This window comes from Hypanus sabinus, chromosome 23 (genome assembly GCF_030144855.1).
Source record: "Hypanus sabinus isolate sHypSab1 chromosome 23, sHypSab1.hap1, whole genome shotgun sequence".
NCBI lineage: Eukaryota > Metazoa > Chordata > Chondrichthyes > Myliobatiformes > Dasyatidae > Hypanus > Hypanus sabinus.
Window position 1 is genome coordinate 34355915 of NC_082728.1, and position 20845 is coordinate 34376759.

Genomic DNA, 20845 nt, shown 5'->3' on the forward strand with positions numbered 1-20845 from the left:
TGGTTTCTCAGTATTTAATTTCTATATTGGCAGAAAAATGTGCATGCATTAATCTATCCACCTGATGCTAGATGCTTGCTTTGGGCACTACTTTACAGTGAGGATGCTGTCCAGATCTGTGGAAAGAAAACATTCAGTCAAATTTTGTTGGGAGTTAAAATATTAAATCCTGCTATAAGTCTGATTTTTTTTAAAAAAAGAGATGCTGGAATACAATGGGATAGAAAAATAATTCCAGTAGAAGTTAACTTCCATGTATTTTCCAGTAGAAGGATTTTTATTTTTGCTGATAATGCAATTTGTTCTTTTCAGGGGTTCATTATGTCTTCAATATGATATTGGCAGCTGATTTCAGTCTTCTCGAGAGTCAAAGGGAGTTTGTTCAGCGCTTTTACCAGAGAAGCCAAAACCAACATGCTTTACCAATGTTTGCCTCTGCTTGCCCTGGTAATTTACTCTTGTGCATTATATCTGATTTTGTGTGTTGTTTCTCAGCTAACAGACAAATAACTTCATTCAAATTACTGTGATTGCAATTTTTTTCAGTAAAGGAGTGACTTTTAAATTTGGATTGAAATAATCAGTAGTGTAGTTTACTGGTCGAATCCTTCAACAAAATATTCCATAATCCATCTATAAAATCACATCATATGCTTTTAATAATTGGTGTTGAAAGCCAAGTTTCATTGTAGCATAGATCTAAAACATCGTCCACCCTCTGATCATTATAAGCAGTGGAACATAGAAGGGTATAGCTCAGGAATGGGCCCTTCATGTTGTGCCGATCATGATGCCAAATTAAACTGATCTCATCTGCCTAAACGCAGTACCCTTCCATTCCCAACTTGTTCATGTGCTATCTAAGTCCCCCTAACATTTAACATTGTTCCTGTATCTGTTTCACCACTTCCCCTAGTGCTGTGTTCCAGGCACCTACTACTTTGTATTTCTTCCAAAAAAAAACTTGGCTCAAACATTCTTTAAAATTTCTACCCATCTCCTCCCTCTGGTTAACTTTTGTATTCAGGGATGTGGAGATGGAAGGGAATTTCTGATTACCTATCCTACCTGCCTCTCACAATTTTATATACTTTTGTTAGTCTCCACTCCAGAAAAAAAACAATCCAAGCTTGTTCAACCATTCCCTATTGCTAATTACAAATCCAGTTCATATCTTGGTGAAGCTCTTCTGTATCAAGTCCATCCTTCCTGTAGTGCACCAAATGGAACTGTTTGCCATACAGCAAACCAACATCAAAGCAAGAATGCTGTTTTCACCACTTACTTACTTGCTCCAAGATTCTCTGGGGGTACTGTCATGTACTGTATGCATTTGTTTTACATTTGAATTTGAAGTCCAAACAACTTGCGCTTCTCCACATTAAATTCTATCAGCTATTTTATCCAGTTACATGTCCAATGCGTAGTTGTCTGCAGTTGTTTTATGGTTGCAGTAAATGGCTAGTGGGAGTGCCCGGTGAACGTCAATGAACACGAGAGTAGGCTTAACGTTGCCATTATTTTGATGCCACCAAGTAGCGCAATCCTATCCATATAAATGTCTTCCCTTCTCCCATCTTTCACAGTGTATGTGTCAACTCACAGTATTCTTATGATGACTGATTAATTTTATGAAATGTGTTTGAAAAAATAATTCCTAAACAGAAGAAAATATACAGACATTGGAAACCTAAAGCAGCACACACAACGCTGGAGGAACTCAGCAGGTCGGGTAGCATCTATGGAAAATAGTAAACACTCGTGTTTCGGGTGAAGACCCTTCTTTAGTCCTGAAAAAGGGTCACAAGCCTGAAATATCGGCAGTTTACTCTTTTTCCGTAGATGCTGCCTGGCCTGCTGAGTTCCTCCAGAATTTGCGTGTGTTGCTTTGGAAAAGTAATTGTCGGGTAAGTTGCATTTAACATGGTTTTTTTTTAATCAAGTTGCCTACTAATGCAAGGTGACTGTACCAACATATCTGAGAATACTGCATTATAACCAAAGTTTGCTCTACAAATGTGAAAGTAGCACATTATAAATGTCAAACAGAGAAAGGTTCCATTCTGCCCTTTGTGTAGCTGTCAGTTTATTGTTGCAGCAATCCAAATCTAAGAGCCTGCTCTCTTCCCACCGCAGGTTATTTTTCTAATCTCCACTTGTATTATGGAGTGATTTCTATTTTGGCAAACAATTTTGGGCTCATAATAATGCTGAAGAAATTTAACCAAGCTCCTAAATTCCCTTGGTAATTATAAATTGATGATCTTTTATCAGTGACTCAAACCAGCAAGTGATCTTCCCTCTCAGTATACAATATATTCTTAAAATTTCCATTAAATCATAATCTTCTCACTGTATCCAATGTCTCCACAATTATTCTACATTATTTATAGTATTAGCCAAGTGATTTTTCATATAAATCAAATTTGGTAAGATTTTCAAAAGAACAATTTAAAATCTTAGATTTTCCTATTACAGAAAGTTAAAGGTAAATTTACTGGGGGTGTGGCATCTGGCTTTGATCTCAGCAGCCTTGGTTGTCTTTCCTGCTTTATTTAGCATTTATGATGTTGCTTGTCTGTTTAAATTCAAGGATCCTGCCTCAAATGCTGTCAATTGGCTAAAATGTTGATGCTCTACTCCTACATAGAAGTGGTAATTCGTGACGTATAGCAGTTTCTCAGTGGGTGGAGGGGCTTGGGTGGGAACAGACGACAAATCAACCTACAGAGTAGGATTTTATTCCCCCCCCCCCAAAAAAAAACTTAATTTGGGAAAACTCACAACTAGAATTTTAAAAATAGTTTAATGAATAACCAGTTCTGTTGTGTTAAATGTTGACAACAAAAGCCCCCTTATTCTCCTTCCCTGTTTAATTGGTCTACAGAGGATGACTCAGTGAAATTGCTTATTAGTGTTGGAGTTTGATAGTGATTCTGGTATTCAGCCCAGTTCCTTGAAACTGGGTCATATGATACCTACTGTTTCATGTTGTGCAATGTCTTCAAATAACTAAAACTGAACTAAATGAATGGTGAATTGAAGCAAAGTGACACTATACTATCAAAGTTGGTAGAATATGACCAGAAGGAATACAGACAGACATACTTTGCCAATAAAAATATTCTGCCTTGTTAGATTCGCTGTTCCTTTATCTGCAATTTAAATGTAAGAACTTCATGTTGATCCTAAACAATTAACCTTCCTTTAAATTTGAATGAGAATTTAAGCTGAGGTTTAGTGAGGAACTGAATTCTGGTATATTGCTTGTCCTTTCTTTTAACGAAGCAGTAAACATACATGTTTGCTGAAGGTCTTTTAAAATTATTTTCTCTTTTTAAAGAGATCTACATGGGGTGGAGGTAATTTTAATTTACGATTCCTCTGACAAACTGCGAGTAGGGTGTACGACGTGTTACCGAGCATCCCAGATAAATTTGATTCAAGATCAGTGTATTGTCATTCAAGTGTACACGTGCATACTGCCAAACAAAACAACATTTCTTTGGACCAAGGTGCACAACACATTACATATAACTCACACACAACACTAAGTAATATTGCCACAAATAAATTAATGGATAAATAAGTGCATTTATGAAACAAGTTTTTTTTTATGATGAGGTTCATGCTTGGAGACTGGGAGCTCAGTAATCTTCCAGCCTGGTGGAAGACGCTGTTCCCCATTCTAACAGTTTTTGTCCCGATGGTAGGGAGTCAAAGAGAAGGCTGGGCAGGCGGGAGTGATCACTGACCATACCGAGGGCCCTGTGTATGCAGCGCTCCTGATAAATATCTCTATTGGGTGAAGAGCCAGCCCGATGATCTTCCCAAAGTCTTCGCAATCCTTTGTAGAGCCCAGCAGTCAGATGCCTTGCAATTCCCATATCAGTTATGACATTAGTTATCTTGTGGAACTTGCTGTGGACATTAACAAAATACCTTCCTAGTGATGTGTTGCATTTAGGGACTGATTTTTTTTTCAGTAAACCCACCATCTAGAAGGAAATATCATGCTATAGTGGATTCTGTGTTTAAAATGCTGCTGTTCCTTGGATTTCTTTACAGGCATAGTACAATTTTCATCAGTGATTATTGTCTAAATAGGTGATAGATAAACATAAGAATATTGTTTTTTTTTCTGTTTTAACGTTTGTAGATGTTACACATTTCAAGTTTGTTAATCTCCAGAGTATAACATTACTGTTTATTTTAAAATCTCCAAGCATTCTACATTGAGAGGAATCTTGTGATTGCCCATGACAGACTGTAGTAATGTAACCCCGGGTTCTAACAATAGTTTCTTCTTGGGATCTAAACTTTCACATGCCCTTCTGCTTGTGTCAATTCAAAATACTTCATGTTCCTTTATAGACACGGGCATTGTCAACAAGCTCAGAACTTGTTACCCAAGCTTTCCCTTGAGAAACTTGCTGGTAACGTATAGAGTGGATTTGTGTTACAGATGAAAGTGAATGTGCAGTCTCGTTTGTATAAATCAATCTCACAAGCAGCTTCAATTCCTCTTTGCATGAGCAAAAGTTAGGAAAATGATTAATTATACCCAATACTTTTACTCATTACTGTTTGTGTTACCAATCCCAATAATTGTATTGATAAAAGGAATAAAATCAACTAACTTATTCAAATAGAATATTTCAGGTATCCATTTCAAAGCTGTAAGCCGCTATTGGAGTGTGCTCCAATTTTACAGTGCGGAAGAACAACAACAGTGTCATATTGGTTTAACAATTATACACTTGCATTCTGAGCTCTATTACAAGTCGAAGAGCATAGGTCCAGATTGAGTCAATGTGATTCAATCTACTCGCTTGTCTGGGTGAATATAATTCACCTACTTTTGTGTCTGTCTATCGAATTCATATTTTTCCAGTGATTATATAACACAAATGTGGTGTTAGCGACACTTGCATTGTTCAGAGACTATTCCTGAGGTTGGAATGGTCATTTGTTGGTGTATGGTCTTTTGCTGGTCCCTGGTGTTTGAGTACAGCACTTCATTGTATCAACTCAACCTTCTAGCTTGGGGCAAAGGCACTGAGGTCTGGTGGGTGACTAGTGTACAGTGCAGTTTATGCATCAACTAAACCATTTAAAAAAAATATATATAATATTACCTCAAGAAAGGGACAACTCTTTACCAGTACCCTTGCATAGGTCTATCCTTGTCTGATAAAACTGTAATGAATGTGATTTCTTTATTTCCATGTAGTACATATCTGTAGAAATTGTGACTTTTACAGTAACTGTACATTCTTTACTGTTTATGTGAGGCATGTATTGTGAATTTATTTGAAATATTTCTATAAAGTATTTGAACTTAAACAATGTTGACTGAAGTTGAATTGGTGAAAAAAACCATAATTCTTTTCAAAATCTAAAATATTACATTGAAATTTCAAAATGTATAATATTGGATTGCATTGTTTTCACTTTTTGGAGCTTTCAGAAGATTTAAGTATCAACTAGTTGTTGATGGAAGTCCTTGGGACATAAAATCTAGTAGACACTGGAAGAGAAAGGCTTTGAAGTTTCTTCCAAATATCCAATCATCCCAGTCATAAACTCAAATTTATAGCAAATTATTTTACAATAGGAAAGTAATACTTGACATTTGAAGCAAAGCCTTTTGTTTATAATTTGTGCAAGCAGCTAATTTAAAACTAAGTAAAAATGAGAAGGTCTAATGCTGTTATTTCCCAGAATTGGAGCAAGTGTTGAAAGGTTGTTCAAGTATTGATTATACAGTTTGGTGCTTGTCTATTGCAGGCTGGATTCGTTATGCTGAAAAAGCCCTTGGGAGCCTTGTACTTCCGCACATCTGCACTGCCAAATCTCCGCACCAAGTCATGGGATCCCTGATAAAAGACTATTTTGCTAAAAAGCAGGTAAATAGGTGAAAGTAGCACATTTTTGTAATGTTAGCCTTCATGACAACTCCATAGTAAGTTTCTGATGCTGTCTAAGCAGGGTATTAAATTCTCCTGCAGTGCTGGTCAATATCACTCACTTGACCAGTCCTTGGAGATGCAGGTTTCAAAACGGAAGCAATCTCTGCTGTATCTGTGAACAAAAAAAAGGATGGCTCACTGTTTTAACCCAATGTGTTGATGTGAATGTGCCCAAACTATTCCTTATCCAAATGCTTCTTGCTGCATATCCAGATACGCATGAGGCTTATGAACAAGATTAATGACCTCGTTCACGTAGGTTGCTTAAGGCATTCTCCTGTAGTGCTGCAGATGGCAACTATTTGCAGCAGCCATTATGTGCTGAAGGACATAACAGCAGCATTTGTCAAAAAATAAACAATTTTACCCATGGAATTCTGAGATGTGGCAAACACCTACTGAAAATTAAACACTGACCATCATCAAAATGGAGGGTAATTAAAAACTGTTGTCTAAATGCATGCTAATCTTTCTGAAGCATTTATTAAATTTGACCAGAAACAGGGTGCTGAAAAAGCACATTATTGAACCTTGTAACACAAACAAAATGGTGGAATAACTCAGCAGGACAGGCAACCTCTATGGAAATGCCTTTTGGCGTTTTGGGCCGAGATCCTTCTTCACGACTGTGTATTCTCAGAACAACATACAATAGAATCTAATGCAGAAAAATAACTAGTTTGGGGAAATATTACAATGTTACTGATGCAAGAAAGTTCTATGGCCATCTTGTAAAATACCTTACTATGTTTAAATTTGAGATCTCTGTTCCTTTACAATAGAAACCTTTGAGGTACAAAATATGGCCAATCGTAAATGGCTTTGCACGGCTTTCATAACTTTGTTTTAATGTAGCCCTGGATAAGTGCGGTATTGAAACAAATAATTTTATTTGTCGCGCTCGGACTGTAAAGGTATTTTGGCTTTTGTCTTTCACATTACAATTGTTTTTCAGCATCTCCCTCCTGAGAAGATCTTCCATGCAGTCATTACTCCCTGTTACGACAAAAAACTGGAGGCACTAGGGGAAGATTTTTACAACAGTGTTTGCAAGATACAGGATGTTGACTGTGTCCTAACTTCAGGTAATGTCAATACCTTTGATTAAAAAATGGAAAACATTAGAGATGAGCAGTTTGTAAGCACCCTGAAGGAAAATAACTGGCAAGTGCAAACTACTGATTATAAAATTAATAAACCAACTTGGTATCTGACGTGTTGCTTTGGAAAATATTTGAAATATGTTAGATAGAAGCAAAACTGTTATATATATTTTTTAAAGTTAGCATTGGTTTTAATGGCAGCTTCTTCATAGCTCTTCACCCTAGTGGGTCATAGGCTGCCGACAGCAGCTCACCACAGCCCTGCCTTGGGCTAGTCTTTCAAATTATTCCCAGGTGTAGTCCATCTTCAAAGATCCTTCCTTTCTGAGGGGTGAGGTCTTTGTTGCTTTTATAGGCATTTCTGTTGCACTGGGCTTTTATGGGGTGGGATTGCTAGCCCCATGCCCAACCCACCTCCTTTCGTAGCCAGGCTTGAAACCATCCATGACGGTGTTTTAATTGCATAATATACATAAAATACAGCTAATCCAATACCAAGATAGGTAAGGTTAACTATTGATGATTTGAATTGTCTGGACTTGATGTTACTGGGGTAAAAAACATCAAGGTTTCAGTTCGGAGCTTAGGTTTTAGTTGGTTGCTGTGAGGTAGGGGAGGAACCCACCTCATGGATTATCAAGTTGTAGGTGGTAGCTGATGTACAAACACTTATTAGCTGATTTGGAGGTGGGAGGAAAGGGGTTGAGTACTTGGACTCAGCTCGCTGGTATAACATAACATGATAATGGTTGACAGGTTATTGGGTGATGAGTGTTACTGGAATGGATATAATGAAGGTAAATTATTAACTGACAGCAGGCTTGCTGGGAGGTCCATATTATCCCAGGATACTGGGGGCTCCCAAGCAATCTGCTGCAACTGCCCCAGAGTACTCTAAAATGAGTGTTGCATGTCACATTTTTACTATGATGCACAATCACGTTAGGCACACTGAGATAGCTTACACCTGAAAGTACCTGCATGATTTTTGTGAAGTTGTTTTGGGGGGGGGGGGGGGGGGAATCAAACTTTGGTTGTATACTATTGGAAAATTGTTATTGGTGGAAAAAGTATTATGCTCTGGAATTTCTAGGTAAACTTAACAATTTGTTTATAATTTTTTCCCTCTCTCAGTTTGGTCTTTCTCTCATTTGGATTCAATGTTGGTCATTACCAGAAGGTCGATGATTATTACTGAAGTGAACTTCAGGAGCTAGAGGGTTGATTGCATTGGGATTGCAGAAACCACAATTAAGAAATTTGTTGATGATGCCAAAATGTCAGTGTTTGGCAGTGAAGGGAAAAAAGAAGAGAGCAGTTGAGTACTTGGGTGGACCTAAGTAGTCCAGAGCATTGTGCAGGCCTTCGTGTGGGGAAGGTAAACAGGCAAGAAAATGAACGATAAAACAATTCTGAGGAGTGTAGAGGAAGAAGAGGATCTTGGATTGCACAAACTGGAATTGCTGAAGGTAACACAGTGAGTTGATAAAGGCAGTGAACACAAAACAGGAGATGATGCCAGAGCTATAAAATAGAAACCACTGTTAAAATACTATGTGCATATCAAGTCACCGCACTTCAATAGGGATGAGAACCAGAGCAGCAGTGATGGTTGGAGATGTTGGTCTTAGCCACATTATAGTAAATCTCACCACCACCTTCTGTACGATTACATTTTCTGTAGTGACCAGAACTGATCACGGTATTCAGGCTTTTGGCCTGACTACCCTTTTTGTCCAATTATGTCCTTGTCCTCATATTTTCTGCTCCTGCTAAGAAATGAAAGCATCCTGTATAACTTCTTCACATTATAGACCTGATTGTCCTTCCTCATACTACTGAATACCTTGCCCTTTCTTTGCTTTATCACACTACTACAACGGATTTGCTCTTGTACACCTGTTTTAAATTACACTTGGCAATTTTCTGTTAAATTTTCCAGACCCGACCTGTCCAAATTGATATATAAATCTATGTATACAAGCCATCTGATGTATTTATATTTAACGTTTGTTTGTTTGCTTTTGGCGCTGCATCAGATCAGAAGTAACAATTATTTCATTCTCCTTTACACTAGTGTACTGGAACTGACATTAATCTATCTGAAGTTGGTTGTAGGTTACATTGAGACGACGATAGGGTGCAGAGCTGAGCTGAGAACTGGCAGATGGCGTTCAATGCGGAAAAGTGCAGAAGTGATACACTTTGGAAGGTTAAACCTGAAGAAGGAATAAAGGGTTGATGGCAGGATTCTTAGTGTGGAGGGACAAAGATCTTGGGATCCCCATCCATGGATCCCTCAGAGTTGCCACACAAATTGATAGGGTGATTAAGGAGGCATAAGTTGGTCTTTATTAGTCAGATGATTGGCTCAAAAGCCATGAGGTAATGTCACAACTTCTTACAACTCTCGTTGGACCACATTGAAGTATTGTATTCAATGCTGGACATCTCTTTATAGAAAGGATATGGAAGCTTTGTAGAGAGTGCAGATATTTACCAGGATGCTTCCCAGATTAGAATGCATGTCTTATGAGTGTAGGCTGAGTGTGCTTGGGCTTTAGAACAAAGGAAGATACGAGTTGACTTGATGGAGGTGTATAAGATGAGAGGCATAGCTAGAGTGGGTGCCAGAGACTCTTTTCTCTGTAGTAGAAATGACTAATATGAGGACTTATAATTTTAAAGTATTTGGAGGAAAGTATAGGGGGAATGTCATATTTTATTTTAAATTTATTTTAAATTTATGTCATATTTTATTTTAAATTTATTTTAAATGGGTACATGGTGTATGTCTCCTGGGGTAGTGGTAGAGACAGATACATTAGAGACAATTACCAGACTCTTAGACACGTGGAGGTTTATCTGGGAAGGGAGGTTAGGTTGATCTCAGTAGGTTAAAAGTTCAGCACAATATTAGGGCCAAAGGGCTGTACTGCTTCTTGTTCTTTGTTGGGGAAAATGTTTAGTCTGTGCTTTTTGAATCATTTCATTTCATTTGATCTGTGACTAATACACCTTCCACATTCACGTTTGCTGAATCAGCCTTGTAAAACTGGATTTGTATCAATTTATGACCTTTTCTCCCATTTCATCTGAGACTTATGAACTGTGATCACTACTTTAAAGTGTTCTCCCACTGACACACTATGCACCTAATGGGCTTTATTCCCTAAAACTACATTCAGAACCAGCCCACTGTTTACTCATCCTCCTGCCTCCATGCACATAGTGCTACGTTCATAATGACTTCAGACATATCTTGAAGTTAAATGGAAAATTTAATATAAAGTCCTACAAAGATTTGAACCACTTATAATAAAGCAAGTTGTATCAGTCATCGCTGTGCATCACTGAAACTGACCTTTTGGCTTAACGTGCTCAAGGCAGCCACCAGGTACTTGTCTATACATTTACAAGAACCTGATGAAGTCAGATTTGCCAAGTCAGAATTTGTTGAAGGGCACCACTTTCACCTGCTGCACCATTAGTGAATCTGAGGTATGCATCAGTTTGCAAATGACTCATCATTTAAATAGATTTTTGTTCATTGCACTCCTAGTTGCACAACGATATCGCAATTACATGCCAAACACCAGATTCTGGAAACAAACACTCATTTTACAGGAAGGGGTTATGTGATAGACAATGGAAAATATTCTAGGACATATGTAAAACCTCTTGGAAGAAATGCAGCATCCCTGCTAAACTACCCCATGCCTATGGCCTGCATTTTACCTGACTTAATCTGCAGAGTCCGCAGTGATATGATCCGGTTACAGTAGGCAGCTCTACCACTGTGCCTTTCAAAGGGAACACTCGCCATCCTGCAAGCTCCCACTAAGGAGGGGAATAAATAACGATTTATTTTGAAAGTAACCAGTGAACAAGCCCTCCACTGAACATAGATCTTCCCAGTTAAATTATCTGGTCGCAATGATCTCTTGCAATATGTAACATTTTAATCTTGTACTTTATTCTACCGGTAAGATTTATTTGTATAATCGGAATCTTCAACCCTACGTGGTATAATTGCTAATAAATATTAAATAAATATTGTTACAAATGTTCTGCAATTTTTAGATATCATTGGTAATATCAATTAAAGAAAGACTGTTCCGGTTGTTTTGTGAAACAGTTAAGTGAGGGAGTTATGAGTACTTAATCAAGTGAACCTTGATTCTCCTCAACTAACTAATAGATACCGTAGATGGAGGGGTTTTTTTGTGGATATTGTCCAGTAACAGACAGATAAATTATCCTGCATTCTGGAGTTAATAATGTAGCAGTGCATAAGACTTGATTGTCGAGCTCTCGTGGGTCAGGAGTGGTTTTGTACCAGTCGTCACTCCGGTCTTAATAAAACAGAGCAGGAGTTTAACATTTCATCAGGAAAAAATGAATTTCTGATGAGCTGCATTTTGGTAACATTGATGTAATACGTAAGTGAGGTTGTATGCTCCTCCAGAAAATCATAATCAAAAGCAACTGAGGAACCACGTGATATTAAAAGTGGGTGTAGGATTCATGTGTGATAGAGCTGCTGAAGGTGAATGTCAACTAAATACTAATCTGCCAATTAGCTTTGTGTGAGGTCTGTTTGATAAAGCAAATGTGCTTTGAATTAAAATGAAAGCTTGGAAGCGTCATGCTTAGAAGAATTTGATAAGTATATAATTTCAGAAAAAATTCTTGAATATTGAGATATTTGTTCTTGGAAGTCAAAAAGAGGTTGACACTGGAAATCAAGAGCTGCTTTGAACAACATTCAATGAAAAGATTCAAGTACATTATTATCAAAGAGTGTATAAATTATACAATTTTGAGATTTGCTTGCTCACAGGTGGCCACAAGGCAAAAAACTCAGTCAGGTAACTCAACGGAGAGGTTATAGAAATTGGTTAAGAGTTGGAAGATAGAGTTGTTATTGTCTTAATTTTGAAATTATTGCAATAATATTTAAAAGTACCTGAACCTAATTAGTTTATAATTTTTTATTTATATTTAAGTTCAATGCAGAACAAATAAGAATACTACCAGTACAGCTGCAGTACTATAAAATTGTTAGTTCCTAATAGTTATCGACTGAGGAATTCATCCAATGTACACTGCTGTTCTTCAGTCTGTAAATAAACAAAATTAGCATGGATGCCTAGTGTAGATAATAGACTGCCTTCAATTGCATCCTCCCAAATTTTCATTTTCACTGTAACTTTCAAGACAATTGTCAATACTTTCAAATTCTTCATAGTTTCTAACTTGTTGAAGTAGTGAAATCATCGAATTTTAACTCCTGGCTATTTCTGGCATCTCCAAGCCTGAATGCTTGAAACCACAGTCAGCAACATAGTTCTGAGTTCTCTATTTGTCGCCACTATCGGTGACAAAAATCACTTTGAATATAAATGTACACAATTGATGCTAGCTTAAAAACCGTTTGCTTTAAGCATGTGTAGCTGTCTAACAGCCACTCAATTGGACGCGACTGGAGTTAGTTAGAAACTATTTGGCAACAGTCTCTTATCCTAATTAAGTGCCATTGTGTCCGAAATAAACAAAGGGAATCCTGATTATTTCCTCGATTAGTTTTTGTTCTATAAGAGATGTCACAAATAAGCCACTGCACTTGTATTGCATTAAGAATCTGACAGTTATCTTCTATACTCTATTTAAATGTGCAATCTGAAAAATTGTTTTTCTATTTTAATATGTTTTCAGGTGAAGTAGCACAGATGATGGATGAAAAAGGTCTCCAGCTAACAGACATGGAGCCGAAATGTTCAGACAATTTGTAAGCTACCTAATTTTCCTCGAAATTTTCCTGATTGTTAATGAGAAACATTATAACCTTTATTATTTGGTGCAGATTTGAAGAAATTGGTGATGTAGCTATTGCAAGGCATGATGGGAGAGGATCTGATGGCTTCTTGGAACACATTTTTAAATATGCTGCTAAGGAAATCTTTGGCATTGAAGTGAAAGAAATTATCTACAAAACACTCAGGTAACTTTTCCTATAGAGACGATTTCCAAATGGATTAAATTGCTGTAATTATACAGAAACTGTAAAATTGTTTTCATTAATAGTCTAAGAAATTTAACAAACCTAGTGTGTCCAAGGCAAATAAACTGTCCTCTGAATCAGTGTAACTGTTTCCACGTTAGTCCAGCGGTCCTTGATCCTTGAGTGAAATTGTTATAGTACTGTAGATGGCTTTGAAATTCTTGCATACTTTCATTTGCAATTGGATTAAAACCATCCAAACACATTTTTAGGTCATGGGAAGTCAAGATACAGCAACTTTCTTTTTATTTTGACTATTCCTGGGCATGAATTATATTTTTTTTCTAAATGCTGATTGTTGCTATAAATGTTTTTAAGTACTTCTGAAATCTAATATCATTGATTTCAATAATCCAAGAGTAATACCACCATGTGGCAGAGGACAGTGGTTTGCACCCCATAAAGGACCTGCCCCGATTGGTTCATGACCAGATCAAGGCAGAAGAGCAACTATAAGCAAGTTCCCAGGTGGCAGAAAACTCCTGTAACCTTGCAACTGTTAGCAAACATGTCCCACTGTTCCCCTAAAAGCTTATTTGTAACTGTGGGCAGTATGTAAATTAGGAATTCATAACCTGAGGAGTATTAGTACACTTCTTCACAGACTACAATTTCTGAGTACACGACAGCAATGTGAAACTTTTATTTTGCTCCAATATGTATCAGAAAGCTTATGAGTACGGAGTCCCTTTTTTTTTCATTCACTTTTTCAGGATATGAGCATTGCTTGCAACTCTCTTGGTAATTGCCCAGTTTTAATTGTTTTCAGTAAGATGATAGAGGACTGCTTTCCTGAACAGTGAAGTATTGTTTGATACAATAGGATTTCTAGGTATTGGAATCAGTGGTAATGAAAGGCAGGCAATTCATTTCCACACCAGGATTTGTGACTTGGAAGGCAAACTTGCAAGTGGTGATGTCTCAAACAAGAGAAAATGTGCAGATCCTGGAAACCAAAGTAACACACACAAAATGCTGGAGGAACTCAGCAGGCCAGGCAGCGTCTATGGAAAAGAGTAAACCGTCAGCGTTCTGTGTTGAGACCCTTCAGCAGGACTGGGAAAAAAAAATTAGAAGTGGGAGTAAGGGGGGGGGGGGGAGGAGAGGAAGAAGTACAAGATGGTAGATGATGGATGAAACGGGAAAGGGAGGCGTGAAGTAAAGAGCTGGAAAGTTAATTTGTGTAAGAGATAGAGCTGGAGAAAGTGGAATCTGATAGAAGACAGAAGGCCATGGAAGAAAGGGACTGGGGAGAAATATCGGAGGGAAGTGAGGGGCAGGAAATGAGATGAGAGATGGGAATGGGGAATAGTTGGGGAGGGACAATTACCGGAAGTTCAAGAAATCCATGTTCATGTGATGTGGTAATGTCTCTGTGTGCCTGTTGTTGTTCTCCTTGGTGATGAGGGTAGTGAGTTTGGGAGGTGCTTTCTGAGTAACTTGGCAAAATGTACATGGTCGTGTAGTGCAGTTAAGGTGCTGGATACTTTTATACTGACTGCAGAGGAAGTACCCTTGCCAACAGCAAATTGCTGGAAAATTCAGTATTATTTTTACTAAAATACTCTTAAAATATTTTTAAAATATTTTCTCACAATAAGGGGACAGAATATAAGCACAGAAATGCTGTAAATGAACCTACTTTAATGAATTTTGATCACATTTTGTATTTATACTGTATTATTCAGTCTGCTTTTGAAGTGAAGGGGAGTTTTCAAATTTTGAATAGTCTAGTTTATTTTGTATGCCATTTGCTTCAAGTTTGTGCTTTTGCTTAGGAATAAAGACTTTCAAGAAGTCACACTGGAGAAAGACGGGGAAGTTGTTTTACGATTCGCAGCCACATATGGATTCAGGAATATTCAGAATATGGTGCAAAAACTGAAGAAAGGGAAATTTCCTTACCACTTTGTTGAAGTTCTTGCATGTCCAGGCGGTAATGTATTTCTCTTTCAGCCATCTTAATGTGATGTGGTAGTGTATCAGCCTATTTTATTCTACTACTCTATGTAGAGGATAGTATTCTCCTGAAGGAAAGTTCATTTTGGGAAGTAAGGTTTCTAATGACAGGATGACCAGCATTGAATAAAAAGAAAAGATTATAATGCGATGCCGGCGTTCATATTCTGTGTGCTGTCAGATTCATGGAAACTCCTGTCTTGCGAGGGTCAACAGCCAGGATATCCTGGCGGCCAGACATTTCAATTCCTCTTCCCATTGGCACACTGGATGCATGTCCACAGCATCTTCTGCTTCCACAATGAGCCCAGTCACAGGCTGGAGGAGCAACACCTCTTATTTCATCTCCAACCTGAGGGCACGAACATAAGTTTTCCTGTTTTCTGATAACCACTCCCTACTTCCATGACCTGCCTGTCACCTCCCTCTAGTTCCATACCTGCTTCCCTTTATTCCATGATGCACTGCTGTACCCTATTAGATTCCTCCTTTCACATTGTTACTACTTCCACCAGTCATCTGCTATATTCTCAAATCATTCCCTCTTGTCTCCCTCCCCGCCGCCTACATTCCTCCTCACTTGGACTCGCCTTTGACCTGCCGGCTTCTGCTTTTATCCCTCTCTCTGCATTTACTCTGCCCCCTTCCTTTCCAGTCTTGTAGGATCTCAGCCCAAAAGGTCAACCGTTCATTTCCCTTGCAACACACATGAAATGCTGGAGGAACTCAGCAGGTCAGGCAGCATTTATGGAAACGAACAAACAGTTGAAGTTTTGGGTGGAAACCTTTCATCAGAGTTTTTCTCTACAGCCTTGGGGAATCTAAAGAAGACATTTAAAGAAGACAATTATTTTTAAATTTAGGTCTATAGAAACTTTGCAGAAAACAAGAGAGGAGCCCGAGGGCAGATCAGCCATGACTTTTGGGTGAACGAAGATTGAGGGGGTCAAATAGCCAGCTCCTAATTTTTTGTTTGCTCTTAACAATTAAATTGAGTAAATAGATGTTGAATCTATTTTATTCTAGCTTTTTTAAGAACAGAAAGTTTCACATAAATTTCTGATTGCCTTTTTTTGGTAATGAATCGGAATCAGGTTTATTACCACCAGCATGTGACGTGAAATTTTTTAACTTATCAGCAACAGTTCAATGCAATATGTAATCTAGAAGAGAAAAACAATAATAAATAAACAAGTAAATCAATTACAGTATACAGATATTGAATACAAGTGAGGTAGTGTCCAAGGATTCAATGTCCATTTAGGAATTAGATGTCAGAGAGGAGGAGGCTGTTCCTGAATCGCTGAGTGTGAGCCTTCAGGCTTCTGTACCTCCTACCTGATGGTAACAGTGAGAAAAGGTCATGTCCTGGGTGCTGGAGGTCCTTGATAATGGACACTGCTTTTCTGAGACACCGCTCCCTAAAGATGTCCTGGGAACTTTGTAGACTGCTACCCAAGATGGAGCTGACTAGATTTACCACCCTCTGCAGGTTCTTTCAGTCCTGTGCAGTAGCCCCTCCATACCAGACAGTGATATAGTCTGTCAGAATGCTCTCCATGGTACATCTATAGATGTTTTTGAGTATATTTGTTGGCATGCCAAATCTCTTCAAACTCCTAATGAAGTATAGCCACTGTGCATATCACTGTATGTAACAAGTACCGAATTTCGTTCTCTATCTTTACTACTTTGGTTAATTTTAGCTGGTTTGGTAGTAGAGGTATTTTGACCCTAAAGTCTCAAATTCCGACAGTGACATCAGCCAAGGTGCTTGTTTCTCATTGCAATTCACTCATTCTTTCTGAAGCACATGCTATATTAAGGCCGGGAATAGCACCAAGTGTGCCATTTTTCCCAATGATTGATTGCTTTGTCAGTGGGCATCGTCTGGGTTTGTGTGAAGGTAAAAGGGTAGTGTACCCTACATAACACAGACAGTGTTCTTTATTGAATAAATCCACATAACCATTAAGCTAAACCTCACAGGATCTTTCATTCAAATGAAGTTGCCTAGTTTATTACTGCGGATATTACAAAAATATTTATGCGAACGGTAGTGGTGCCATTTTTTAATGTTATGGTATTTGAATTGTTTTCATTTTCTGTTGTAATAAACCCTGATAATGTTTAACAGTAGGGGACAATGTAATGTTCACCTGTAGAATGTAAAGGAAATGTATTGCTTTGTGTAACATAGCTACTTGAAAGGAAGTAAAGAAAATGTATTCAACGTTTTTTTAAAAACAAAACATCTAATGCTTCCCCAGCATTTGTGATGGATAAACTCTTTTCGGACTTCAACTGGGTGCAGGTATTAACTGACACTTTGACAACAAACTGCCATCATCAGGGATGATGCCTGGGCACAGCTAGTCCAGTGGTATTTATATCCCTGTAGTCTGTCTGACGATATGAATATCACGGGGCTAGACATGCCCAGACCGCGTCCCTAATGATGGCAGAGTTTGTTATCGAAATGTTGGGGAAAGTTGATACCTGTACTCAGCTGAAAGGCAGCGAAGAGTTCATTCAGTGTAATTATTATGTAATGTGGTGTCCTTGTATGAAATTTGTTTATGACTTGTAACTTTAGTGCAGCTTTTAAAAATGGAGATCAAAAAGAGCTTTTACTAAGTTTATGCAATACATTAATCAATAAAGTAAAGCTGTAACACATCTGTAACACATCGTTTGGCCACATCAAAGAATAGTTTAGAGAAGTGATTGGGGGAGTGGCACTGATAGGCATGTAAATATTGGATCAGCCATTTGAGTCTCATTGAAAGCATCTCTTTAACATATTTTTAACAATTAAACATGCTATCACATTTACACTAGGTAATGTTGATGAACAATTAGGACTGGCTACTTAATTCCAAATTCAATGATTTGCAGCACTTGGGTGACTTAGAAAAGAAATAAATCTTGCTTGGAATGTAGAGTTATGAAAAAAGGTGAAAAATCTCCTGCTTCAGTATAATACATATAATGCAATAAATGTCCATTTTGTACGTTACAAACCTTTCTTCCTATCGAACAAAGACTTGGTGTTAGCTCATCTTCAGTAGGTAATCTGAGACTGAGGGGAAAATTGCTAATTAGATTGTAACATGCAGCTTGGTTATTGATTTGTCTTAACTATTTTCAAAATCAAAACATTTTTTCATTGATTTCTTTTATTGGTTTGACAGGATGCCTCAATGGAAAAGGTCAAGCCATGACTGGAGGTGGAAAAATGGACAAGAATTTGCTCCATCAAATGGAAGACGTGTACAGCAGTCTGCCTGTTCACATTCCAGAAACTGACCTGCACATACAAATGCTTTACCAAGAATGGTTAGAGGGAAGAAATTCCACCAAAGTTCATGAAGTCCTGCACAGACAGTACCACGTGTTAAGTGAGGCACTGACTAGTGCGGACATCAAATGGTAGGTCTGCCGGTGCTGGAGAACCAAGTTTTGGAACCCCGGTTCTGAATTTCTCGAAGGAATTTTGGTCGTGTCTGTCAAAGGTGCAATTTGACTGACAAACCATTGGTCACTGATGTTTTATACCATGACGTTGTCACTGCAAGAAATATTGACTTGAATAATGTAATTTATCCAGCCCTTCAGATAAATCTGAGGAGATGTGGAAAACACAAGGCACTTGAATGTTTCTATTGTTCATGCTTGCTTTCAAATTAATATATTGTGTAAACAAGGTCATAATTAAGTCAGAAGTTATCGTCTCAGATGGAGAAATGCAGACCTTTATTGATAGGAGAATAATTTCTCGAATGCTGTTCAATTCTAGAACATGTGCTGGTCTGTTCTGTTCTTGTAATACTTTCAAGGTGTGGACGGGAAATTGTTATTAAGCTAAATCTGCATTTAACCTTGAAATCACGAATGGGACTACATGTCATTTACAGTCATTGGTGCTTTTCAGCTCTGTGTTTGCACACAAAGAGCACTTCACATTGAGAACCCACAAGACTACCTCTCGTTTCAATGTTAAGTCCACAGAATGCTTTGCTGCAATTCTGGATGGTTCAGTTAGTGGATGTTTAAGTTACTTTTTTTTTATCCTGTTCTAGGTTTGTACTTGAGTCCTGTGAGTTCTTAAATTGGGTAGACATGTACTATCTGCTAACTTTAAAGATGCGCTTCTGAAGTTCAGTAGTTACCCTGCTGGCAATTAACTGCTGACTCAGTTTAAAAAGTTTTGTAACTGTCAAGTTCATCAGTTGTTTACTAAAGTGTTCTGAGTGCAAACATTTAGTGGCCTCAAAAAATAGTTTGGCCTTACTTTCGTCCCTGCAGGTTTTGAACACATTGGTTCAAATGTTTCCATTTAATATCAGAGAATGTAAACATTGTACAACCTGAGATTCTTCCTCTTTACAAACATCCATGAAACAGAAAGTACTCCAAAGAATTACAGTAACAATGTTAGAACTCCAAACTCCACTTCTCCCCCTCCCATGCACAAGCAGCAGCAAAGCATCAACCCTCCCTCTAGCCCACTTATTTCAGCAGAAAGCATCAGCACCCACAACCCACCAAGCAAGCAATATCAAAGTCCCCAAAGGGACCATGATCTGCAGTACAACAAAAATTACTCATTCACCCAACAATTCAGCATGTGACAGGCTCTTCCACTCCCTAATAAAGGGACAGAGGTGTCATGCAGCGACACCTTTCTTTGTTGGGGAGACACTTCAGTTGGCGACACAAGAATGGAATAGGCTCATTCAAAGAGCCTCAGAGCCCCGAACGTGCACATGCCTTCCAGGCTGCGTCCTTGCCGAATGGGAATCATTGCTGTAAAGAACGCAGTTTGAGTGCAGCTGTAGATTGAGGACTCTGACAGGACCTCCATCCATTTTGAAAGGGGGGAGAAAAAGACATTAAAGGAAGAAATTAAACTTTTTTGTAGATGAGCTTGAAAAAGCTGACCACTGGTGCCATTTTTACTCTGCCCAGTATTGTATAAGTTGTTTCATTGCCTTCAACTTATTGAGTGAAGTAAGTATTCCACTCAATGTACACTATTCCCATATCAATCTATCAATACAAAATTAACAGATGGAAAAATATGGGAGCAACATATTTGTTGGTGTTATAAAATTGCACATCCTTGCAGTTTAATGTTAATCATTAGTTTTGTGTAATTACTACCTTTAATATTGTATTCTTTTGCAAATGTAAAGAACATACCTACTTTAACATTGAGGCAAAAATGCAATATTTAAATCACAAAACCCATTTAGAACCAAGAAAAGGCAATTATTTTGAAATCCCACAACAGATGCCCAGAGATTATTCTAAAATGGTATCTTATTCTGTATAACTCATGGATGAATAACTGTACAACATTTTGACTTTGTAATAAACCTTTCTATACTTGAGATTGTACATGAGAAATTTCTAAGTGCTAATGTTAAGAAATTGATTCACAATCACAGTCTGAGCTTTAACTATGTATAAAATCTGAACAAAATTCTGTAAACTCAACAGCAGTTTTGTGCATGTGTTGCTTTAATGTGAAAATTAGTTTATTTTATCTGTAATTGCTTAAAAGTAAGTAGCAAGATTAATATTCATGAAATATTCTGGTATAAAGCAGCACGAATTTTAAAAAATACATTCCAGTCTTTTTTCTCCCCCCCCCCCCCCCCCCCCCCCCCCCCCCCGTGAATCCTGATGCTCAATGGTCATTATATATCTTGTGCATTTAAACCAGTAGAATGTAAATTTTT

The 20845-nt window shown here is 37.9% G+C and overlaps 1 protein-coding gene across 5 annotated transcripts in view; it reads left to right on the plus strand.

The window, feature by feature from the left end:
• Positions 1-20494, plus strand: part of narf (nuclear prelamin A recognition factor) — a 38366-nt gene extending 17872 nt beyond the window's left edge. For all 5 annotated transcript variants that reach the window (XM_059948704.1, XM_059948701.1, XM_059948703.1 and 2 more), the window contains exons 6-12: positions 313-447; positions 5791-5909; positions 6928-7057; positions 12794-12866; positions 12942-13079; positions 14918-15075; positions 18293-20494. In XM_059948704.1, the coding sequence (XP_059804687.1) occupies positions 313-447; positions 5791-5909; positions 6928-7057; positions 12794-12866; positions 12942-13079; positions 14918-15075; positions 18293-18534 (995 nt within the window). In that variant the 3' untranslated portion in view covers positions 18535-20494. The remainder of the gene's footprint in view (positions 1-312; positions 448-5790; positions 5910-6927; positions 7058-12793; positions 12867-12941; positions 13080-14917; positions 15076-18292) is intronic.
• Positions 20495-20845: the final 351 nt, after the last annotated feature.